This window comes from Mustela lutreola, chromosome 9, assembly GCF_030435805.1.
Source record: "Mustela lutreola isolate mMusLut2 chromosome 9, mMusLut2.pri, whole genome shotgun sequence".
NCBI classification, from domain to species: domain Eukaryota; kingdom Metazoa; phylum Chordata; class Mammalia; order Carnivora; family Mustelidae; genus Mustela; species Mustela lutreola.
Genome location: NC_081298.1, coordinates 124,794,536 through 124,819,226, shown reverse-complemented (window position 1 = coordinate 124,819,226; position 24,691 = coordinate 124,794,536). Strand labels below are relative to the sequence as shown.

The window sequence follows — 24,691 nt, the reverse complement described above, 5'->3', positions numbered from 1 at the left end:
CTGGGTTTGAACCGAGTCTCCAGCCTGATGGGTGGTCTACTTACTAGGAACAGATAACGTGGCTAGACTCCGCTGCAGCATTGTCTGTCCATTCTCAAATGCCATCACCCTTGCGGTGGAGGGTTTCCCATGGAGATGGCCATGCCTGCCCTGCCCTATTCCAGAAGGACCCAGTTGACAATTAACACAGAAATTGCAATGGTAGTCTGGCCTCTGAGCATTTTCATCTTCTCTCTCCTAAAGGATATTTTAAGTGAACGCTTAGACTGATCTGTCCTTTTCTACAAGCTCTTCTCCCTAAAGGGCTTGAGGGGACGAAGGCTCGCTTTTCCTTATGTGGTATTCCACTTTTCTAGGTAGTTTCAGTGCCCCAAACTTGAAGTATAAGAAGGAATCTGGGCACAGGGTTGGGGGAGCTTCCACCATTCAGGGTATGATTAAATACTGGTTGAATATTGAATAATCTTCCTATTAATTAAAACATTGAATTCAGAAGCATTGTTGATGTGCCTTGGTATATATTTATATTTTTATTATGTTAGCACACCGGTTATAATTTTAATTAGCTTACTTAGAATTTTAGGTTCATATCAAAATTAAGCAACAAGTACAGACACCTTGCCCCCTACACTCACACAGCCTGCCACTGTCAACATCAGCAAACCTACAATGACAGAGTGCTAGCACCCCAAGTCTGTAGTGTACATGAAACATACTTTGTATGATTTTAGTCTTTTTAAGTTTATGAGATTTATTTTGTAGCCCAACATGTGGGCCATCCAGGAGAATGTTCCATGTGTGCAGGAAAAGAATGTGTATTCTGCTATTGTTGGGTGGAAGATTCCATGCATGTCTTTTAGGTCTAGTTGCTGTGTTGATCAAGGCCTCTGTTTCCTTACTGAGCTTATCACATATACATTGTTAATGTTAAAGAATTATAACAAATCAGGAAAAGCCTAAACACAACAATAAAAATAGGGATAGAAGACAATTCATTTAAGAATGCAAATCAACAATAGACTGAAAGTCCCATTTCATTGGCAAAATGCAAATTTCAAGTAAGTTACCACTTACTTTTGCCAGAGATTTTTTTTTTTTACATTAAGTTGTTACTGGTGTTGCTGGTTTTTTTGTTTTGTTTTAAGATTTTATTTATTTGTTAGAGATCACAAGTAGGCAGGGAGGCAGGCAGAGTGGTGGTGGCAGGAAGCAGGCTCCCTGCTGAGCATAGAGCCTGATGCCGGGCTCAATCCCAGGATCCTGAGATCATGACCTGAGCTGAAGGCAGAGGCTTTAACCCGCTGAGCCACCCAGGTGCCCCTTGCCAGAGATTTTTAAGTAATAATACACTCAGTGAATGCTGTACTACAAATCACTGTATTGTTTCTGAGAAATAATTTGGTAATATTTATCAAAAAGTTTAAAAGTTTCATACTATTTTACCAAGTAATTCCACTTTACCAAGTAATTCCAAACTCCTGAAAATATATTCTAGAGACTAGAGAAATGTGGACAAGAATGTATGTACAAGAACATTTATTGAGGAGTAGTAGTAGTAGTAGTAGCGTTTAAAATTTGGATGTAAATGTAAAATTTGGATATAAACTGGGGACAATACCGAAATGAGAAATGACTATTTAAAGATGATTTTAAAGAATTTTTAATGACATAGGAAATTCTTATAATTGAGCTCAATTTGTTGAAATATTGGCTATAATAAAAAACACAGAAGAATGTCGGCAAGGACATGGAGACAATGGAACCCTCCTACATTGCTGGTGGGGATGGAAAATGATTCAGCCATTGTGCAAAACAGTCTGGCAGTTCCTCAGAGCTAAACGAGCTAAACATATAATTACCATAAAATCCAACAACTCCACTCCCGGGTGTACACCCATGATAAATACATATATCCACACAGAAACTCCTACACAAATGTTTATAGCACTTTTATTCATGAAAGCCAAAATGTGGAAATAGCCAAAATGCCCATGGATAAACAAAATGGTATATTGCCACAATGGAATATTATTCAGCCATTAAAAGAGAGGAAGTGCTGAACATGACACAATGTGGATGTTTCAAAAACACTATGGCAAGTGAAAGAAACCAGAAGCAAAGGGTCAGATATTTTATTATTTCTTTTATATGGGATCTCCAGAATAGGCAAACCAATAGAGCAAAAGCAGATTAGTGGTTGCCTGGGTATGGGGGAAGTAGTGGTGGGGAATGAATGCTTAAAGGGTACAGGGTGTTGTTCCAGAGTGGTTTAAAAAAGTGAGGGGAACTAGAAAGGGGAACTAGAAAGTGATCATTTGCACCATACTGTAAATGCACTAAGCGTCACTGAATTGTTCATACTTAAAAATGGCTAATTGTACGTTATGTGAATCTCTCCTTAAAAACAAAAAACTCAACATAATTGAATATTTTCTGTGTCCCAGCATCCCCTCCCCTCAAGAAAGACAGCCAGCACGCTAAACACCCAGCCAAAACTGCCCAAGTTAACGCTCTCGAACACAATGGTAGCATTTGCAGCAACAGAATGAAGTTAAACGAAGAAATTGGTGGGAAGACGTCAGCCTCTTGCACTGTGGGGGATGCTCCAGGGTGAAAGCCGTGCTGTGCTCAGTGACATCAGAGACGTCGGATTTAAACATCAGCCTGAGAGCACCCAGAAAGTGTCCGAGCTGCGAATGGGCTCGAAACCATCCCCCGACCTGGATTTGCGCCGGGCCACTGTGACTCCAGGTGGCACAGGCCGCAGAGCGGGGGAATGGGCCAGGTGTCCCCGCACCCCCGCTCCTCCAGACCACGAAGCAAGGCTTCACGGGGGCCTCGGGTATTAGGTTTGTCTCAAAGCCCCAGGAACTTCTGGTGGGCAGAGGCGTGGGGGCTGGGATTCCGGGCCCCTGAAAGAGGCGCGAAGGTGTGACTGGGTAGGGGCAGGGGCGACGGGGTAGGGGCAGGGGTTGGCGAGGTGGGCTCGGTCTCGCTCGGGGCCCGGCTCCGGGTGCGAACCTCCGGGTTTGTGCGCTGCCGGCCGGTGCGCCGCCTGCACGCCGCCGGCAGCTCAGTGGTTCGGCGGTCTCAGGCTCCAGCCAGAACGAGCAGATCCTCACAAAACGGTGGTTAACTGACCGAATGAATGGCCTTCACGTCGGGAGAGCAGTAGGATTTTACTGGGGCCCCCGAGACACCGAAGGGAAAATTAGGGCAAATAACGAAAGTAAACCCCCGGCTTTGCACACCGGGTCTGCGCCTGGCAGCTGCGGAGCACGCTGCGTCCCCGTCGCAGGGGAAAATGCTGCCCAGCGGCCGGAGGTTGCCGGCAGGATCTCAAAGTGTCCGCAATCCTATAAAAGCCACGGGGGTGGGGGTGGGGCTGGGGGAGGGCGGGTGAGGAGGTGCGGGGGTTTGTTGTTCGTTTTGTAAAAAGCAGGGAAATGGAAGGGAAGCGGATTGCCCATTTCCTTCGTCCAGAGTTGGGAAGCGGGTCCTTTGCTCGCACTTCTCTTACCAACTCCCTTTGTTCTGTGCGACGTGGAGGAGCTCGGCGGGACGAGAGTTGGGGCGGGGGCGGTGGGGGGCAGCTCTCCGCAGAGTCCCTCTGGTCTTGTCAGCGTCGTGCGGCTTTGGTAAGCATTAGGGAGGAACTGGCAGGTGTCGAAAGCAGCGGAGCCTTCGATAGCTCAGTTGGTAGAGCGGAGGACTGTAGTGGTGTGAGTTGCGGCAATCCTTAGGTCGCTGGTTCGATTCCGGCTCGAAGGACTTCGTACAACCTTTTTAGCTTCCGTTTAATTCAATTATCCCGTAGGGAGAAAGTTTCACTCAGAGGCCCGCTGTGCATTTGCAGGAGCAAGGCAGCTGTTTGCCAAAACACATGTGCGGCACGTAGTCAGTATCCGACCCAGTTCTCGTGGGTTAGATGCGAAATTTGCATTACTCTTGCTTACGTGTGATTGTTATACGCCTGCTGGAAAAAATCTTGCCCATGACCCCACCGTACTCTGCTATATAAACGTCTTCAACTACGGACGGTCCGCGGGTCAGCGACCGGCTGAGAACATCCTGTAAGGCAAAGGGAAGAGAGCCGGCAGCAGGCGGGGGATTAGCTCAAATGGTAGAGCGCTCGCTTAGCATGCGAGAGGTAGCGGGATCGATGCCCGCATCCTCCACTCAGGTTTTTGCCCCGCGCATCAGCATCCGAGGATCCCTTAATAGCAGGAGATCCGCTGACCCAGGAAGGTGTTTCCAAATGGAGAAGAGCCCGGTGAGCGCCGACTAGCTTCGCACGTTGTCCTTTTATTTTGCAGGTGAGTCTTTTCCAGTTTAGTTCCTGGTCACTTTGTGTTTTCCTCCTACTGGCAGGCAGGCCGTTAACCGTCTTCTGAGAAGATGCGGTGGAACCCTCGGGCGCGATTTGCCGGCCGAGCCCCCAAACGCCACTGGCTCAGGTACCCGCTAACGTGCGAGGGAACCCCTGCGCGCTGACCAATGGCAGCGAGCCTTACTGGGCGGTTAGCCAGCTGTACCCGCGGCCAATAGGCGAGAGACTTCTTGTTTCCTGGCAGAGCGGGGTCCCGGCACCGCGGCGCTCGGGTTTTGTTTGGGTCCCGGGTGGAGGGCCCGGGTGCCGGGGCCCGAGGTGGCGCCTCGCTAGCGGGAGAGGGAGCGGGATCGCCGGCCCCGAGAGAGGTGAGGGGCGCTGCGTGGAGCGCGGGCCCCGCCGGCCCCGGCCCCGCCCCCCTTGTCAGCCCCTTTCAGCCCGGAGCCCCTCTGGAATGCCACCCCGCCCCCCCGGCCCGGCCCCCCCCGCCCCCTCCCCCGGCCCGGGCCTCCCCAGCCCCACCCCCACGCCCGTGGCCGCACCTCTGACCCCTAGTCCCTGCCTAGAGTGTGTGTCTGTCTCGCCCCTCCATGCCTCCGAACCCCACCCTGCCTTGGGCGAGGTCGGTCAGTGTGAGACGAGGGTCTGTCGGAGTTGAGGGTCGAGAAGCCACTCCTTGCCCTCAAGTGGGTGTCTACCAACCACTTTTTTAGGGGTGCTCAGAATACCCATCACTGACCCACAACTACTGCCAGCGTAGCTTTTTCAGGGACTCCAGTGCTTGGCAGGGCGGGAGGGGGCCGGAAACAGACCCATGCCCTAACTGGAATTGAGCTACAGGTGAGCAGGTGGCTTCTGCCCAGTTTCTTTTGTCTTCTTGGCAAAGGCCGCTGTTCTCTAGCTTGCTTTCATAATAGGAATAAGATAGTAACAACAAAAAAAGGAAGAACCAGCCCTTCGAGGGCTCGGGGAGCAACAGACCCAGTGCCTGGTTGGTACTTGTGAGGACAGAGGAGTGGAGAGAAGCAGCTGCCCACTTAAACTTAGAAACTCGGAACTTGGTTCTCTCTGCTGCGCTGGAGAGTGGGGAGCCAGGCTAGGAACCAGAAATCTAGAAAGGCCCATCTGTCAAGATGGCCATGTGTTGTGGTGGGTGTATCTGGGCCGGGTGTGGGAAATCTGACCTCTCAAATGTTGTTCTCTAACCTTTGGGCTGCAAAAAAGTTTAGAATCTAGCATTTCTCAACATGGTTAAGCCACTGAGTATTTCATTTTGGAATAGCCAAACTGTTGTAAAATGGGGTCCCTTTAGGTCAGGTACAAACCCTTAGTGTGGGGACAGAATACTGCTTTATCTTACCTTTTGCCGAAGTCTCCTTCTACCTTTTCTGAGGTTGAAAGAGCCTATTGCTTCTTAGGGCACTCCCTTAGAATAGCTTTCACTTATCAGGAGGTACCCGAAAAAACTTGTTTTCCTTTTTCTTCCTCTCCTTCCTACACCTTCCCCCCCAACTTCTCCCCAGCTCTCAGGGCCAGAGTGGGCAGGAGGATGCTTTCCCAGCCTCACCATGGAGCTGCGCTGTGGGGGCTTGCTGTTCAGTTCTCGCTTTGATTCAGGGAACCTAGCCCACGTGGAGAAGGTGGAATCTGTGTCTAGCGATGGGGAAGGAGGAGCAAGTGGGGCACCAGCTCCCATCAGCAGCATTGCCTCTTCCCCTGACTACGAGTTCAACGTGTGGACCCGACCAGACTGCGCTGAAACAGAATTCGAGAATGGGAACAGGTAAGAGGAGAGTAGAGGAGGGGGGAAGAAGGAGAGATGTCCGTGTCCCCAAGTCTGTGCTCGGTCAGCTCTCTCGCCCCGTCTCTGCCCTTTCTCTCTCTACCCTTCTCCCTCTCTCCTTGCCTCTTCCTCAGTAAACAGGCCTTTCCCAGTTTCAGTTGCTCCAGCTGTCCCACATGCCCTGTCTCCAACCCTCAGTATCCGGGGACCTGTTTCTCCTCCTCTGGAACCTGCAGGTCATGGTTCTACTTCAGTGTCCGGGGAGGAACTCCAGGGAAACTCATCAAGATCAACATTATGAACATGAACAAGCAAAGCAAGCTGTATTCCCAGGGCATGGCCCCCTTTGTGCGCACACTGCCCACCCGGCCACGCTGGGAACGAATTAGAGACCGGCCCACGTTTGAGGTAAGTTCTCCGTGAGGAAGACAGACAGACTGGGGTGCTAAAAGTAGAGGAGGGACAGGAAAGAGGGGTTAGCCTCGATACAGAGTCCCAGGCAGATGGCACACCAGGTTTTGGTATCTACTTCCCCTCCAGTGCTAGCTGGAGTCCAAGATAAGCCCCTGCCTCAGGAAGCCTAGAAGGAGCCGACTGTCCTATGGAGAGTCCCAGAGGGAGGGAAGCTGGTCAGTGTGCTGAGGGTGTAAGGTCAGGTTAAGGTCAGTTCCTGGTGATCCCAGTAGCATCTTAGTTCTCACACCAACAGCCCCTCCCTCTTCCTCCTCTGCTCCTCAGATGACAGAGACGCAGTTCGTGTTATCCTTTGTTCACCGTTTCGTGGAGGGCCGTGGGGCCACCACCTTCTTCGCCTTCTGCTACCCCTTCTCCTACAGTGACTGCCAGGATTTGCTAAACCAGCTAGACCAGCGCTTTCTGGAGAACCACCCTACCCACAGCAGGTGCCGACCCCGTCCTTACTCTTGCCACACAGTCCCAGACCAGACAGCATCTCTGCCATTTCTGGAACTTGCCCCAGGAGCCCTGAACCATAAACATCACCAGTTCTTTTTTCTGTACAGAATATGGGACCTTGGGTGCTTTTGACAAATAAGTGTGTGGCCACACTACCACCTACATTTTGCTGTCCACCTGCCCAATTCAGCTGCCGTCAGTTATCCAGAACTTGGTACTGCCATTGCCCAGCACACCCTTTTTTCTGTCCCAACAGAGGGCAACCGTGTACACAAAGTCATATATTGTAGGGAGCCATAGACTGGGGGGAAAACAGGTTCATGCTGTCCCGGACTCTGCCTTCTGGCAGTGCAGACCACCCAGATCCTCAGCCTCATTTAACATCACGAGGGACTGTAAGGTTAAGGTAAAAGACCAGATCCTACGAATCCTAGGCTGGCGATGAGCTCCCCTCTCGTTAGGATGGTAGCGGCTTCTCCTGCCTTAATGACTTTTGTCCCCACAGTCCCCTGGATACCATCTACTATCACCGGGAGATCCTTTGCTATTCTCTGGATGGACTTCGTGTGGATCTGCTAACCATCACTTCCTGCCACGGGCTTCGAGAAGATCGAGAGCCCCGTCTAGAGCAGCTATTTCCTGATACTGGCACCCCCCGACCATTCTGTTTCACAGGCAAGAGGGTGAGTGAGAATCGCTTAAAGATAGTGCCTTGGCCTTTCCTTAGCCCCAGACCCTGCCGACAGCTTAAGGCCACATTATCACTGGGCCTCCTAGCCACAGCCTTAGCCTGCACTGGGAGGCAAGCGTGGCCACTCCCACTCCACCCGCAGACTCAGCCAGCTGGAAATCCAGTGGCTCTTCTGCCCCCACCCCCCATATCCTGCTAGCAGGGAGCTACAGAGTGACTGGCCTAATGACCGCTCTCCTCTCCATCTCAGATATTCTTCTTAAGCAGTAGGGTACACCCTGGGGAGACTCCATCTAGCTTTGTCTTCAATGGCTTTCTGGACTTCATCCTTCGACCTGATGACCCCCGGGCCCAAACCCTGCGTCGCCTCTTTGTCTTTAAGCTGATTCCCATGTTGAACCCCGATGGTGTGGTCCGGGGCCACTACCGGTAAGAAGCCTCCCCAGCCCATCAGGATTGTTTCTGGTCCCCCTTGTGTCCTTGATCTCAGTAAAACACTATCAGCCTCTCCTTGAACTTCTGTGTAACCGTTCTCTTGCACCCCAACAAGGGCAAGCCCATCTCCTTATCCAGAGGCCAGAGAAGGAAGGTAGCTTATCTCGTGGCACTCTCTGGAAGGAGTAGTTAGAATGGCTGCAGGTTGCGCTGGGTGCAGAGAGCTGTGCTTAGCTGGGTCTCCGTGGTAGGGGTGACGGCAGATCAGGGAGAGGGCTGGTCCTCAACGCTTGCCTTCCTCATGCAGCCTGAGCCTCTCATTTTATAAGTCCGTCTCCCATGGTCTTCCTTCTATCCACGCTCACGTCTCCCCCACTGGCCCAGCCTTTCAAGCCCGCTTCAGTCCCTGTCCTCTTACAGCACAGACTCGCGTGGGGTGAATCTGAACCGCCAGTACCTGAAGCCCGACGCGGCCCTGCACCCAGCCATCTACGGGGCCAAAGCTGTGCTCCTCTACCACCATGTGCACTCCCGTCTGAACTCCCAGAGTCCCTCTGAGCACCAGCACAGTCCCCAGCTCCCCGTGGATGCGCCCCTTTCCGACCTCGAGAAAGCCAACAATCTCCAAAATGAAGCTCACCTCGGGCATGCATCTGATGGGGACAACCCTGAAGCCTGGCCACAGACCAAGCCAGCAGAACAGAAGGCCAGTGGTGTGTGGATTATGCCCCAACAGTCCGCCGAGGCTGAGCAGCCGGCCCCCGACACCATCCCCCCAAAAGAGAGTGGTGTCGCTTACTATGTGGACCTGCATGGACATGCTTCCAAAAGGGGCTGCTTCATGTATGGCAACAGCTTTAGTGACGAGAGCACCCAGGTAGGGATCCCCGAGTGTCCTGAGAGTGTGGGGGTTGTGGCAGGTCAAGAGAGAAAGCTTAGGCTAGGGACAGAGGGGAGGTGGCCTTTTGGCGGGAAGGCCTGCTGCTGTAAGAGGTATTCTACCTCCCAACAAGCTTCCAGGGGCCGAGAAGCGATGCCAGTGGGGCTTTGTGTCTCAGTCATTACATCATGACTTTTGAACGAAGGTCAAGCTGTCAGCACTGTGGTCTTTATTCTAGACTTTGGGAAACCAGGGGGAAAGGAAAGGTTTGCATTATTGGAGAAAAGAAGCTAAGAGCTTAAAAAGAGGCGGATTTGTACCTTTCTAACACCTGGAAATAACGTCAGGCATCCGGTGAGAATTCCAGCACACTGACTACTGCTGATGGTTGTAATGGTGTCTGCCATGGGATTAGTCACATGCCCCCTGCTTGCCATCTCTTCCTTGCCCGTTCCTCCCTTCCACCTCTCCTGAGTTGCCTTTTTCCTCCCCGAAACAGGTGGAAAATATGCTGTATCCAAAGCTGATCTCCTTGAACTCAGCACACTTCGACTTCCAAGGCTGCAACTTCTCAGAGAAGAACATGTACGCCCGAGACCGCAGAGACGGCCAGTCGAAGGAGGGAAGCGGCCGGGTCGCAATCTACAAAGCCTCAGGGATAATCCACAGGTTGGCGGGAAGCTGGGGTGTAGCAGACAAAGTACCTTCCCTAGAGAAAACACCACCTGGTCTAGGCTGTCTGGGCAGCAGAGGACAGCCCAAACCTTCTCAAAAGACAGGCTCCTCGTGTGTATCACTGTCTTTCGTCTGGGACTCTGTCTTGTGGGGACTTCCAGGCTATGCCAGGCTGTGCCGAGGTTGGGCCTTAGCATTTCAATCATATCCACTTTTTTCCAAGTGATTGCTTCTTAGAGCACCGAGGCTGTCCCCGATGGTTCTGTCCCGACTCTGTTCAGGCAGGACCCTAACAAAGGTCTCTGTGTCCTAGCTACACACTTGAATGCAACTACAACACTGGGCGCTCGGTGAACAGCATCCCTGCCGCCTGCCATGACAACGGGCGCGCCAGCCCCCCGCCGCCTCCGGCCTTCCCCTCCAGATACACTGTGGAGCTGTTCGAGCAGGTATGGCTACATGGGGTATGTGCGGAAAGCGGGAACCTCCAAGTCAGGAAGGGCCTTCGCTCCTGTGGCCTGACTCAGGTCCCCTGAAGAAAGGCTTACCACGTCACTATCTCACCCCCAGTATTATTTCCCTTAGCTTGTCTAAAGGCCAGGCCTTGATGGTCATGGTATCAAGAGGCTGAGTAGGCACTATTTCTGCCCCCACACCAAGAGAATCCCTAGCACGGCTGATTCAGTCTTTGCCTCTGAGCCCGTCTTCCTCTTTATACTGTGTTTGTTCACTCCTGGGCTTACAGGCATCGCGTCTATGCTGGTCTTGATGACTTCTAGGTCCCAGGGCACATAGAAGTCCAAAGAGCTGCAAGTTATTGAGGAGATCGGGGCACCTTCTGCTAGGAGAATTCCTTCCTGTGCCAGCCAGAAAGCACACCAGCTCATGCCCGTGAAGGAGGAGGGCCCCCCAATGAGCAGTTGTTTAGGGAACACCTTTAAATCTGCTGAGATAAACAACTCTGACACAAAATTTGGGGCACCCACTGAGAAAACCTGAGGCCTGGTCTCTCCTTCCCTTCCACTGTGCTGTGCAGCCCAACCCAGCAGCCTGGGCCGGAAGTCCCAGATGCTGAACGAGACTCCACTACCCTGCAGGTGGGACGGGCTATGGCCATTGCTGCTCTGGACATGGCAGAATGCAACCCGTGGCCTCGGATTGTGCTGTCAGAGCACAGCAGCCTCACGAACCTCCGTGCCTGGATGCTGAAACACGTGCGCAGCAGCCGAGGCCTGAGCAGCACTGTGAGCGTGGGTGTCAGCAAGAAGAGAGGCTCCCGAACTCCACCCAAAAGTAACAGGTAAGACCCACAGGGTGAAGGAGGAGAGGGTGTGCAAGTGGAACAGCGCTCTAGAGCTAGAAGTTCCAAGGGATTTGTGTTCCCTTCCCCATCCAAAAGGACCACATCATAAATAATTTCAGAGTAAATTAAAATTGGTAAGATTAATGCATTTTTTTGGAAAATGGGATCCTCTTCCCTTTTACCCAGGGCTACGTACTTCCTGGGCATCTGGAAACCAGGCCAGAGGCCTCCCTGCTCAGAGCCGTGCCCAAAATTAAATATAACTAGTGGAGGGGCACCTGGGTGGCTCAGTGGGTTGAGCCACTGCCTTCGGCTCGGGTCGTGATCTCGGGGTCCTGGGATCGAGTCCCACATCAGGCTCTCTGCTCAGCGGGGAGCCTGCTTCCTCTCCTCTCTCTCTCTCTGCCAACTTGTGATCTCTCTCTGTCAAATGGATAAATGGAATCTTTAAAAAATAAATTAATTAAATATATATATATATATATGTAAAACTAATGGAGGTGGGAGCAAGGTCTCAGCTTCCAGTGATGGGGAACACCTCAGGGTCCAAGGGCCATCACTACTGGGATAAGAGGGGAATTCACCAAGAGTTCAAGCTGCCGAGAGACACCCTTGATAGCTTTTAGCATGCTCTCTGTGAGAGCAGCTCTGTGCAAACAAGGGCTTGTAGGCACTCCAAGATCAGCTGCCGTGCCCCAGTCAGACACCTTATCCGCGGATGCAGATTCCTCCCTTCTCCCTTGTAACAAGTCCCTGTGCCCCTCCCCCCAGAGGTGCGTTCCTGAGCACAGACCCAGGGGGAAGCCTTGGGCCATAGGCTTCCTGGCCCAGGATTAACCAGCCTGTGCTTCTTTGCAGCGGCTTGCCTGTGTCCTGCTCTGAAAATCCCTTGAGCCGGGCACGCAGTTTTAGCACCGGCACGAGTGCTGGGGGCAGCAGCAGCAGCCAGCAAAACTCTCCACAGATGAAGAACTCCCCCAGCTTCCCTTTTCATGGCAGCCGGCCCACAGGGCTGCCAGGCCTGGGCTCCAGCACTCAAAAGGTCAGCCACCGGGTGCTGGGCCCTGTCAGAGGTAAGCCAGTCTGGGAGCCCCTGCAACAGGTGTTCAGTTGTTTGGGGCACTGCTGGGGGAAGTAAGAGCTTGAAGAGACACACTTGGCTGGGACCAAGGGGTCAATCAATAAAATTAGTTTATAGCAGCATCTGCAGCCTTTCCTGCGACCTTGGTGTTCCCTGCGCCACAAGCCCCAGAGCAGTAGAGTGTCTGGCCCAAGCGGGAGGCCTGGGCACCTGGGCTGCGTTCCATGCTGGGGAGCAGGGGGCTTTCCAGGCTAAAACACTAGCTGAAGCAGGGCCATGCTGAAGTGTGGAGGCTCCACGGCAGGGCCGGCGTCAGTCTGTCCTGCTGGGAGCAGCGTGTGTCCTCATGCCGCAAGCCACAGTGCTGTAGGGCCAGAGATCCCTAGCCAAGGTCTCTGTAGGATGAACCTGTTCCTGGCTTCAGAGCCTGCCCCGAAAGTGGTATCAGAAGGATTCTAACCCTTCCAATGAGAAATGGAAGAACTACAGACAGCTTCCGTTTGAGACTTACTGAACAGCAGTCTGGCCCCTTCCAGCGGTGGCCAAGGCTGCTCAATAGTGCATCGGTAGCCCTAGGCTGGGCTGGAGGAGACCCTGCCTGATGAGAGTATGGGTTCAGACGTATACCAGGAACTGTGGGCCTTCAGGAAAAAAGAGGAAGGTCAGTGGAGCCATTCCTTGGGAGTGACTCAGACAGTGGGGAGAGACTTGTGCTGCCACTTCTAGAAATACACTAACCACCAAATCAGTACTGTCCGTGGCCTCTGGGCTGGAGAAATCCTGCCAGAGCGTGGAGGCTTGTCAGCTGGAGCTAAGAGTTCTCGGGTCTTCAAGCTGCTCTCGCCCTCGTTAGCGCTTCCCAGGTGCAGACCAGAAGCGCGCACTGGGCCAGTGGCTGTGACAGTCTGACTGCACTAGGTGGGCAGCCCGGGGAGGGAGCAGCTTTGACCAGTGAGACATGATCCCTGACTAGCGACGCCAATACCCCTGCTTATGTTCCAAGCCCCATTCTCTGAGATCCTCCCATCACTGGGACGGCATGCTTTTGTACACTGTGTTTGAAGGACAGATTAAAGTAATACTAATCGTGTATTTAAATAGCATTAAACAGTGAACAAAATAGTATCACATATATATTTCATCTGATCCTCACGAGGCCCTGTGGGGTTGATGGTATCTCTGTTTCTCTGGTGAGAAAACAGAGGCCGTGGAAGGGGGACTTGTCCAGGAAGCCACAGCTGTTAGTGGCAGCATTAGTCAAGCTTCTTACTATTCAAACTTCCTGTAATTTCTTTGCTTTTTTTCTTTTCTTTTTTCTTTTTTGTCAGCCTCTCATACCTTTTCACGCATAGCTCCTAGGAAGGAATGTCAGCATCCTAGATTCCCCTTTCCTGACTACAAAAGAGAAAGAGGAAAGATTCCTCTCTAGGTCCAGGTCTTCCCTGGAAGATTCTAGGCAGTTTCTAATCAGTATTTTATTATTATTATTATTTTATTATTATCACCCCAGCCCACCCCAGTGCAGAGTGCTGTGTGAAGCTCCTTCAGTGAGGAACATGTATTCTGTGTCTCCGTTACTTCCCCCAGATAACAGAGAAAAGGTACATACATATTTAGTACTAAGGATTTCCTTACAGGAAACAGACCTAAAAACAGATAGTCAACAGCACATAAAAGCACACACTCGTTATAATAAACACAGGGGGCTTGGGGAGCCACTGTCGTAGATAAACTCAAGAGTAATTAGCCAAAGAATGTTCTGTTGAGAAATGGTTCTGAAGAATGCACGGTAGCATGCGGCCCGACATGGAGATGCCTGACATGAGAATGGGAGCCGGGACTGGCGCTGCTCTGTAGGGAGGACAGGAAGCAGACATTCCCAGCTGGCTCGAAGGGCCAGGCACAGAAGTTAGGAGAAGAGAGGTAGGAGGAATAAGTTCAAATGTCTCGAAAACAAAGATGAGGAGTTAACTGAGACGTGTGGCAACAATTGTGTGCTCCAGAGAATGATGAGAACGAAAGATTAAGGGGAGAGCAGCCTGTGTGTACTGGGCAGGCGGGGGAGGGGAATCCTCGCTCTAGTTTATACGGGAGATGACTAATGGCTGTACCAGCGTCCGGGAAGGAGAGATGAATATATTTATCAGAAATAGAGGTGGCAGGGTTCAGTGATCGTGGAAGGCCAGACTAAGAACTTCAAGGCTATCAGCTAAAGGAAAGAGTCACAGTGATGTTAAGACATTGTCTGGAAGGAAAAATGTTGAGTTTATTCTAGAGATGCTTGGATGTCATGGTCTATCTATATGGAGATGTCCTGAGGGCAGAAAAAAGAGCCAGCCTGTAGAAAAGGGGACATCAAGGTTGGATCTAGGTGTCACCCACACATACAGGTAAAACAAGTGAGAAGCAAAGTTCTCCCCAGGGGAACGAAGTAAGAAGCAGAACAAAAAGAGCTGTCTCTAGTAAGAGACACCTGGGGACTTGCACCCGTATCTGTAAGACCTGAGAAACTAGGTCTCTAAAGTCATAGAAGGTTGAGAAAAGGGTTACTGAGACCAAGCAGGAATGCTTTAAGGAGGTGAAAGGTCAGAGCGCTGGAATCTCAACTCCCAAGTGCTACAGTTTTTGCTGCTTCATCTCCTAAAATCTCTGAGAGGACTGCAGGGTAGGAGAGTGGGCCTGGCTTGAGACAGGGACCTGCAGTGCAGACTGTGGTGCCTACATTGGGCTTCCTCAACCGACCCTCAGAAGAACAGCTTTGTCCGGCTGACCTGCCCTGTAGCTTTGCGCTGTGTCCTGGCTCCACACGTCTGGCTCTTTGGCCCCTGGCACGTCCAGGCATCCTCTGTCCTCCAAGGTAGGAAGAACACACCTCCCGTATCTCCGAGACCTCACTACAAAGCAGCTGAGCCTTCCAAACGCAAAACTGAGATTGTGATTTGACAAATGGGTTTTTTCTGGCTTGTAAATTTATGAGAAATTTTCCACTAATGTATAAAGAACATATCACACTTAACTATAGAACTAATTCATGACTATCCTTTATTGGCCAAAAGAGAGCATGAGATTGTGCTATCCAGAAAACTTCAGAAAAGATCTAAGCAGCCAGCCAGAAACATAAAGCAGAGGTTCAGGGAGCTAGTCTGGCAGGTTCTATCCTCAAGGCTGGAGGGTGACATTTTAGAAGGCCAACCTCTAAGGCAGACTGGGGGAAAATGGGAATGTTCCTGGGACAAAAGGCCGAGAGAGCCTCTGAGGAAGCCCTGACCCCTGCACCCTCCGACTGCAGGGCCGGGAGCTGCTTTACTGCAGTTCCCACAGCTGCAAAGCAGGTCCTGAGCCGCACCTTCCCGTCTCTGTGGTCAGGCTCCATACCAGCGGCCGCAGAAGTGCTCACGGCACCAGCAGCAGCTCTTGCAGCCGAGGAGGGCAAGGTCACAGGAGTAGCTAGTCCATGACTGAGGCAGGGAAGCCCAAAGCCTGCAAGATACTGATACAAAAAAGTTGGTGCCCACAGAGCTCGAAGGCAGGCCTGCGTGGGGACAGTGGATAAATCACTGGCTTCTTCTGTCCTGGGGGGCATAGGACTAAGGGGAGGCCAATGGGCACCCAGGGCTCAGAGTCAGGCCGAGGCCTTCTCGTATCATGCACCCTAGGTGCTTCCCCCAAGTACTGGCCGTGGATTCAGGCAAGTATCTCTCAATAACAACCTGGTCCATCTGGCAGGCCCCTAGAGTAAAAGACGAGCGGCAAGGTCAAAAGTGGAAGCTGTCAGCTGGGCATCCTTCCACTGTCCTGTCCTCCCTCCTAGCTCTGGCCCTTCCACCTGTGACTCCTAGACCTCTCTCCTGGCCTCTGCCATGGCGTGGTTCAGCTGACGGGCCGCTCTTGGCCGAGCAGCTCAAGCCCCATGGTAAGGGAGATGGACGGAGGAAGAACACTTCTAGCACCATCCCACTTGTACTGTTTCTGCTGCATCTGGATTACAGCTTACTTGAGGGCAGGACATGTCTCCTAACACATCTATTTATTCCCTTAGCACCTAGCACTTACTAAATGAGCAGCAAATACTTGTTGAATGAATAAAAGGCAAGAAGTGGGGAGCCGAATAAATGTTGGTCTCACCTTCCCATCCTTCAGAGGGTATCAGTGAGATCTGTAATGATACCAGTGACTCACTAAGGGTGCTACACAGAGGGACAGTTCCAAAGAGGTCTCGATGGGGATGATGCTAGACCCAGGCCCAAGTCAGAGAACTGCTCCTCGAAGTTGTGAGACCTTTAGACTATCCATTCTAACTCCTGCCCTGGAAAGGGCAGTCCCCCTCTATCTCAGACCCTCACCCCAAGATTAACCAAACCCTCCCAGAATGAAATCTCTGGCTGATTACCATAAAAATTCAGTCTCACAACCGCTGGAAGCAAAGCTGATTCACATAGCCCTCTGCACTCAGCCTTAAGCCACTGACTACAGCTCAGAACCAAGAAATAACGGAGCTGGGGCTCCTCCCTTAAATCCTCTCAGTGGGGACCGAGTAAGCCTGGATTATACCAGGAGCCAGAAGTCAAAACACAAGAAACTGGGCTGTATGCTCACACTGCCAGTTTACAGGCAGGCCTGGCCAGGTTTTCAGACCATCTAAGTGAGTTAAAATGCGATCTTTAAATGCCTTATCCTTTCCATATTAGGCCTCTCTCCTAAACCGTAGTGGTCTCCCTTCCTTAAACTCTCATTAGGGGCAGGATTCTCGAGTCGTATCTGTTGTATCTTTCCCAGAATACCTACATTCACACAGTTTTTACGTCATATGCCTATTTTGCTTCATACGTTCCTGAATATTTCTGTTTTTGCTGCAACCTACAAATGTCCCAAAGGCTTTCATTCGCTTTCCTACCTTTCCTGGGATAGGTAAGGTATGACAGGTGAGGGGATAGGCGAGGCTTCATCCTTTAATATGGTTTCAGCATCCCCCTATGCATAGGTAAGGTATTCCTCGGAGCCTCTAGAAACTCACTGTTTCCATCCTTGATCAAGTTCAGGTTCATTTCTGCCTATTACATAGTGTCATCTGGACATCATCCTGATATCACCGTTTTACTGAGGATTTACCTAGGCCTGGGTTCTAAGTCATTGGTGGTGGGTAACACCTCAGGTTATTTGACTGTGGTCAAGTCTCTGACTTCTGTTATCTTTCACTGCTGTGTCACCTCTTAATAGCACCCCAGTCTGTTTGTTGTTGTTGTTTATTGATGTAGAATTGACAGGTCTGGTTCTTTTTGACTCTTGGCTGCAGCTGGTAACTAGCCTCTCAACAGACTTCTCAAAGCTAATAGCTTCTGTCCTGAAATCTCTCCCTTTTTCCTATTGCTTATTCATCTAAGTATCAATTTTTAAAAATCTGGGTTGGGACTTCCAAAATTAGCCTTGCCCCTGCTAGCTACTGCTCAGGATAGCTGGACAAGTTATTGTCACCTACTTCCTGAATTAGAGGTGTCTTCCATCTAATACATGTTACTCTGTTAGGGCCCAACTGGCATCCTGGGACCTCCACTGACTTCAGCTCCATGAAGGTTAATAGTCCATTTGGTCTGAGAGCATGTTGGCACCTACTGTCCTTCGTGATAAGGAAGGACCTGCCAAACCCAAAAGCTTCCCCACCCACCCCAGCCACCATCTGCTCTCAGAGCTCGTAGCAGTGAGGCTTTCGCCATAAGGATTGGGCCAGAGAGCTGCCACACAGGGTTGTAAACCAGTGTCCTTAAGCTCAGAGATTACTGAATCGGCCTGTAGTCTGTAGGATGTCTGCTACCCAGGAAAATGAAACCTTTACTAAAGTCTCTGGTTTTCTAGGCAGAATTATGTAGGCACTGGGATATATAGACTGGAAAAGACAAAATCTCTATACTCAAGAGAGGCAGGTTTCAGCAGAATACTAGTTAAGATTTACTGACTACTATGTGCCAAACACGATTCTTAAGTACTTTAGGTGACTAACTTACTTCATTAAGGGGACAAAAACCATTAACAATTACAAGTCAAGTGAACAAAGGACAATGAAGGGAGGGGAACAGTTAATTCGAGCTGTGATGGTCAGGGAGGATACACCGAGGTGACATTTGAGATGGGACATGTAAAGTTTAACCAGAAGAAATAGTCCTTGTAGAGGAACCAGAGGGCTCGCTGCCCCAGGGGCAACAGCAGAGGGTATGAAGGATCAAGTCAGCATCCTACCAAGGATTGGTAGACTGGAGTCACAGCCGGTGGAGCTCTGAAGGCCATGTTAAAAGGTTGAGACTTCATCCTTTAAAAGACCTTTAATCTCCCCCTGGCCTGAACCAAATGATTTTTCATCAGGGTCTAGGTTTTGGAATAATTTCTGACACGAGCATGAAAGATGGATTGTAAAAGGTTACAGATTCAAGCTAGGACAACAGCAGGGCATTTTTTCCAAAAGCCTAATCAGAGAGAGACTTGTATCTGGACACAGGCCACGGCAAGGTTCTCCTTTGAAGGAGGAATCCAAGCAAAGGCTGAAGCAGTGTTTTCCACATTTTGTTAAACACAAATCAAAATGTAAGCAAGGAGTCAAAAGATGAAACAGGGGTTCGAGCCCATTTTTCATCAAGATAAGAAAACCAAAAGGAAGGATGGGAGAAAGTGAGTTTTGCTGGAGTCAGGAGAGACTAGCAGGGAGAGACGCTAATGGACACTGACCTGTAGCTCTGCAGAAATGGCCGGAGAGCAGCCTGAGAGTTTAGAGTATGCAGAGCAGGAAAGGACCAAGGGTAGAATTGGGAGGGGGTTGTGGGCACTGGTATTTGGGGTCAGGAAGAGCAAACAAAGAGGGGCAGTTAAGAGGTGGGAGAACCTAGAGGAGCCGTGTTTCAGAAGCCCAGCTCAGTAACTTCTCTGCTGGGAAAGAACTGAACTGTTCAGAAATGGACAGGTGAATGAGGTTGTTTAGCCCCAGAGAGGTGGATGAGGGCTGGCTGTGGCCTGGGTAACCGGAATAAATGTTACAAGACTTCCTACCCATCTGAGATTTACCTCTGAAGGGGGCTGCTGGTGTGAGGACAAGCTTGACAGCCGGCATCTTCTGAGCAGGGGGCACAGCAGGGCGGTGGGGTGCCAGGGCCTCGCTTATTTGCCCTTTTCTCTCCTGTGTCCCTTCCACTCAGAGCCCCGAAGCCAGGACAGGAGACGGCGGCAGCAGCCACTGACCCATCGCCCTACTTCAAGCAGCCTGGCCCCATCCCTAAATCTTGCCCCCGGTTCTAGCCTGGCCTCTTCACCCAGCATGGGCTCCTGTCTGCTGCCCAGTTCACTCAGCATATCAGGTCTGTACCCACTGCCACCGAAATCCGGGTGGACTAGCCTTGGATCTTGCCACAGAGGTTATAGACCAGGCTCCCTACTAGGCTTAAACCAGCCCCTTCGGCTCCCTTGCCCCCTGACCTAGACTTCTTTCTTGACTTGATGTAATGCAGCCCTCCGCACACCAGGAACATTGGTTACCCTCCTGGATTATCCTAGACCCCTAAGCACCTATGCCCTTGTACAGGAAGCTGGAAACTATCTTTGTAGAATAAAATAAGTTACCATTCCTTGAGCGTCTACCATGAGGCAGGCACTGCTCTAATTCTCATTTTCATAGCTGAACATCCCGAGTGCCTGCTAGTTTGAGCTGCCTCACTCCAGGAGCTGGGCAACATTAGACAAAACTGAATGAAATAGGCATGGGCCTTTCACTTGTCAGCATGGCAAATGCTGTGTAACCACATCATCCACATAAAACCCAGGCCACCTGCTCTCCTGTAAGTTACACCCCCGCTGTGTAGAGGACCGGATGGGAATGAGTCCTAAGACTCCAGCCCAACATCTTTTAACTCCCTCAGTGCCCGTAACTCCCAACCTATCAGTTCTCTTCAATGGTAGCCCTCAATCCACCTTCTTGGCTACTGACTTGATCCTTAAACACTTACCCATCTGGATGGGATAGGCTCTAAGCTCTAGACTTTCAGAATGGTTCAGCTTGATGGGCTCCAATTCAAGATCCAAGTTGCTACTGCAGCCCTTGGACCAGACTAGAACATGCCATGCTTCTTAAGCAGGGGCCATTTTGCCTACTAGGGAACATGTGGCAATGTCTAAAGACATTTTTAGTGGTTACAGTGGAGATGGGGCAGGGGAAGAAGGGCTATCTAGTGGGTAGAGGCCAGGAATGCTGCTTGACATTCTACAATGCACAAGACAGCCCCCCACAACAAAGAATTATCCAGCCCAAAATGTCAGTATTGCCAATACTGAGAAAAGCCTAAAGAAATTTGCCTCTTCTCCATGGTCCCCTACCCTGATATGTTTCCTTTGTTCCCTAGGGAGCAGCTGCTCACTCCTGTCCTCAGGGGACAAGCCAGAGGCTGTCATGGTGATTGGGAAAGGGCTGCTAGGACCTCGGATTCCCTGTATCAGGACACGATTGCAGGTAACATTTCTGGGTCTTCCCCAGCCCAATTCTGGCAGAGCCCAGCAAGGCACTATACATCTGGGCAGTGGGAGGGAAAATGCTCAGCACTGCTCTAAGCCTCTCCCCTCGACTGTATCAGAAAGCTGCTCTCGTGCCTGAGTGCCTCTGTCTGTCCATTGCCCCCAGTCCCTTCAGCCAGGTTTCTTGCTTGCTTCCAACCCATGTCCCTGCCAGCTATTCCTCAACCTCAGCCTGCTAGCTTTGGCTTTGCCTGCCCCTGCCCTTAGCTTCTCCTCTCTTTCTGCCCAGACCTGCCCGAGGAGAGTTCCCGCCAGGAGGGGTCCCGGATTCCCCAGGTAACACATCTGGTTGCTGCTCCTAAGAACAGCTGTGCCACCAACTCCAATTCAGTCCAGATCCCCACGCTAAGTTGGCTAAAGCTGGGTACAGGCAGAGACTGGATGGGTGAAACCTAAGCTGCTCTGGCAGGGGCTGAGGCACAGAAGGCTCCAAGGGAGATGTACCGATTCTCCAGTTGCTTTCCATACACTGTTTCTCTATTTTGCCAGATGTTAGCCATGATACAACCATGGAGGTTAAATGCTGGATCCCTCTGCCTCTCCTAGTTAAGTAAGACTAGGAATCATAGACTGAACCCAAGAATTCTCTAGCTGTGACCCTGCCTTACCTTCTCAGCCAGGGACAGTACCCAGAAATTCAAGGTCCCAATACCTATGTTGACTCCTATACTACATTCTTACACATGGAAACTCTAAAAGCAAACCCAGAAGCAAAACAGTTCATGGAAGAATCCAGCCTCTTAGCCCACCCCCTATCCATACAGGCTAGGCCCAGGTTGGGCCGGGGCTCACCGCCGACTCGCAGAGGGATGAGCGGCTCTTCCGGCCCCACATCCCCTATACCCCGCACCAGAGAGAGCAGTGAGCCGAAGCCGGGACCCCACTCTGCAGCAGGGTGAGCACCCGGGTCCAATCCCTCACCCCACCTCACTTCTATTCCTTCATTCCCATCTCTGCCATTCAGGATCATTTTCTTCTCTCTCTACTCCCTCTGGCCCCCAAAAGACTAAAGGTACTTTCATTAAGAATCTTGATTTTTTTCCATCATGGCCTCAGTCTTTCCTCCAAACAGACAAGAAAACCACTTCTTGTTAGCGCCTAAGGCCTCAGAGCTGGTCCATTCCAGCATTGGCCCACTATACAATGCTCAACCCCTCTATCCTTACCCATCTCACTTTTCCCATCTCCCAGCCCCTAGCGAACAGAGCAGAAGAGGGGCAGAGTTTTCACAACCCTGATTCCTCTCTCTTCTCTGTTGCAGGCTGCCTCAGGCCGGGCCCCCACGGCCCCGCTCTGCCCCTGCCTTTTCTCCTATTTCCTGTAGTCTATCTGACTCCCAGTCCCGGATTTGTTACAACGGGGGGCCCTTGGGCCAACCTGAGGTTTGTTTTGTCCCTAAATCTCCCCCACTCACTGTTTCTCCCCGGGTCTGATGTCTCAATCTTCATGCCCAGTATACAGCCCCAAGATGGGAACACAGTGAGAAATGTGCTAGTCCCCTCCCTCAGCTGTTGATTCCATGTGACAACCTACTTCTTGGAATGCCAGCCACCCTCTTCTGAGGCATCGCAGAGCATCACCTTGAGATAGAACAAAGCAGGAACCTGTTACCCCATCCCTCCCTCCATAGCACAAGATTTTGGGACCACAAAAAAATATATCTATATTTTTATATTGGGGGGAGGGAGTAGAAAAGAAACCCCTATACTGGGCCCTACACAGTGGCAGCTTCTTGTTCCATAGGGTTAAGGAAGACTTTGAGGAAATAAAAGTTGTTTGAAAAAATCCAGGTGTAGTTGCTTTGTATGTTGTGATGGGTAGAAGGGTGAAGTGAAGTGTGAAGGCCCCTCATACCCTCCATCTTGCCTCAGACTATGTCCTGGAACCCTAGAAAAGAGGGGGAAAGACCTGAGGTAAGGAAAATGCTGCAGCTTTCCGCTGGGGAAATCCTTCAGGCATCAGCTCTCATCCAGCCTGTCCCCCCTTTACATTTTTGACCCACACTTAAGGTTCCCCCCACCCCCACCTTTCCCTAGGGCTTGGGTCTATAGTAACCAACTGCTCACTCAGGGCCCCTTACCCCAGAACACGGAAATAGAATTCTGCATCTTTACAACCACACACACGCGCACACACACGCACCAATTCTGTCTTAATAAAAGCCTAAACAACCTTAGAGAAGTGAGGACTACTTAAGAGAAGAGTCCAAATGCTCATCCTCGGATGGCATCCTCAATACCTTTATTCCTACCGGTGTCCGTGCCTCCTTGTAGCCAAACCCCCAACTTGGGCATAGGGGTACCATGAAGACGGGGGCTGAGAATTAGAAAATTCACCCCCATTCTAGCAGGGAGCAGTTTAAGGGGGAGAGGGCAGGGCACTGCAAGGCTCTCCCTACTGTGTGCGAATAAAGGGGCTCAATTCTGGACTGTATTATGCTTGGCCCGACACTTTCTGATTTGAAGTTTCGAACCCTGCAGGCCCTGGCGCGGCCTCGCCACTCCACTCTCCGGGGGCTGGGCGCTAAGCCCCGGACCGTTACCTGGGGCGGAGAAAGCGCCACTTTCATTCCTGCTTCTTGGGATTGTTGACAGCCACGTAGTGATAGAGAACGACAAGCAGGAAGAGCGACACGCCCAGCATGTTGGCGAAGATGGCGAGCTGCACGTCTGTGATCATCCTGCGGAGAAGAGGAGGGACTGAGCCTGAGGCCCGCGCACTCCTCGCCCAGGCCAGGACCCGTCCTCGCCCCCAGGGCCAGCCACCGCCGAAGCGCCGGGGAGCGCGCCTGCGTGCCTCTCACCTAATCAGCTGCGTTCCCCGCGGTGCGGTCTGCGTACGAGCTGGAGGTAAGAGTCCCGGCCCGGAAGTCGGTAGCGCAAGCGCAAGCCCAAACCGGGCACTTCCGGCCTGGCAGCTGGGCCGGAACCGGCTCTCTAGCCTCGCCGTCTCGCTTGCTCCCCGCCTCGCATCGCAAGGGGCGGAGCGATGGGCGGGGCTACGGAGGGGCGGCCCCCGTAGGGGGCGGGGCGGGCGACCCGCAGACGCGCGCCCGGGGCTGGCGGGGCGCAGCTGGCTGCAGCTGGCAGCCGCTGGCGCGGCAGGGGCCAGCGCAGAACCGTGGCCACCCACCCGGAGCTCGGCGGTGGGCTAGGGCGAGGGTGCGGCGGCATGGCTGGGTGAGAGGCTCGGCCTGACCTCCAGACTCCGACTCCCTTTCCTGCCTGGCCCCCCGCGCAGCTGCCCATCCTCCGCTTCCCGGCTCGGCCCAGCCAGGTGCTTCCTTTAGGCCCTGCCCTCTGGGTGCCCTCCCTGGCCCCGGCAGCGAAGGGGTTGGTGAGCGGCGGCTCAGAATGGGGAGAGAACTGGGGCGGCCGGGTGCCCCTCTTCTCAGCGCCCGCCTTTTTGCCCACGGCCGCCAAGTGGCAGGATCCTGCCTGTGATCTGAACAGTGCCTCCCTAACTCGGGCTCACTCCCCCCACCCCACCCCCGGAGGTGGGCGTCGGAAATAGGGCGGACCCTCCCGGAATCAAAACCCGAACGGTGGGACTTGAGCCAAGTGGGAAATCACCCCCCGGATGTGAGGGAGGGGGGTGGGGGGGAAGGGCTGGGACGAGCAAGAGAGGTTGTGGGTTCTGAGCACAGTGGATCACTGAGGAGAAAATGACTGTGGGTAGATGTCTGAGGGTCTCTGGTGAGGGGAGAGGCCCTGGAGCTCTACAGTCCTCTGCCCCAGGGAGATCCTGTTCCCCCCTCACTGCTTGCTTTCCCTCAGCTTCACCATAAAAGGGAACGGCACGGAGCCAGGCTGGGGCCGGGGGCTGGGCTGTTTCTCTGGAGCTGTCAGGGGTAATGGAAGCCAGTTGCTTTGCGGTGGAGGGGGGCCAGGACTCAAGGGACGCCTCTGCTTCTCTGAGCCAAGGAAAACTACAGGAGCTGCTATGGGACTGGAACAGCTGGGGCAGGGGACCGTCTGCTGCCTGTGTGCACCATGAGCCAGGGGTGCACTAGCTCAGAGCTGGCTTCCCTGGCCTAGGACCATCAGTTCGTCCT

The 24,691-nt window shown here is 52.1% G+C and overlaps 2 protein-coding genes and 2 non-coding genes across 9 annotated transcripts; 3 read left to right on the top strand and 1 right to left on the bottom strand.

The window, feature by feature from the left end:
• The first annotated feature begins 3,681 nt into the window (after positions 1-3,681).
• TRNAY-GUA (transfer RNA tyrosine (anticodon GUA)) lies at positions 3,682-3,771 on the top strand. Its single transcript is given in 2 exon segments — positions 3,682-3,718; positions 3,736-3,771. It is a non-coding gene; the product is annotated as a tRNA-Tyr (tRNA).
• Positions 3,772-4,105: 334 nt separating this feature from the next.
• Positions 4,106-4,178, top strand: TRNAA-AGC (transfer RNA alanine (anticodon AGC)). Its single transcript has one exon. It is a non-coding gene; the product is annotated as a tRNA-Ala (tRNA).
• Positions 4,179-4,568: 390 nt separating this feature from the next.
• AGBL5 (AGBL carboxypeptidase 5) lies at positions 4,569-22,424 on the top strand. Of its 6 annotated transcripts, XM_059132352.1 has the most exons (16): positions 4,590-5,170; positions 5,854-6,113; positions 6,350-6,521; positions 6,852-7,015; positions 7,534-7,711; positions 7,970-8,148; positions 8,575-9,031; positions 9,534-9,703; positions 10,023-10,158; positions 10,807-11,009; positions 11,871-12,085; positions 19,272-19,430; positions 20,469-20,575; positions 20,867-20,913; positions 21,402-21,532; positions 21,899-22,037. In XM_059132352.1, exons 2-15 carry the CDS (start codon positions 5,899-5,901, stop codon positions 21,448-21,450), a joined length of 2,451 nt encoding a protein of 816 aa, XP_058988335.1. In that variant the 5' UTR covers positions 4,590-5,170; positions 5,854-5,898; the 3' UTR covers positions 21,451-21,532; positions 21,899-22,037. The 6 variants fall into 6 exon arrangements, with proteins under 6 accessions (XP_058988333.1, XP_058988335.1, XP_058988332.1 ...); XM_059132350.1 differs by lacking the exon at positions 20,867-20,913 and having other exon boundaries at positions 4,569-4,698; positions 21,899-22,424; XM_059132349.1 differs by lacking the exon at positions 20,867-20,913 and having other exon boundaries at positions 21,899-22,424.
• OST4 (oligosaccharyltransferase complex subunit 4, non-catalytic) lies at positions 22,294-23,596 on the bottom strand. Its single transcript, XM_059132374.1, has 3 exons — positions 23,441-23,596; positions 23,180-23,317; positions 22,294-22,524 (listed from the first exon to the last, which is right to left on the bottom strand). The coding sequence occupies exon 2, from the start codon at positions 23,314-23,316 to the stop codon at positions 23,203-23,205; it is 114 nt and encodes a 37-aa protein (XP_058988357.1). The 5' UTR covers position 23,317; positions 23,441-23,596; the 3' UTR covers positions 22,294-22,524; positions 23,180-23,202.
• Between the last annotated feature and the right edge of the window lie 1,095 nt (positions 23,597-24,691).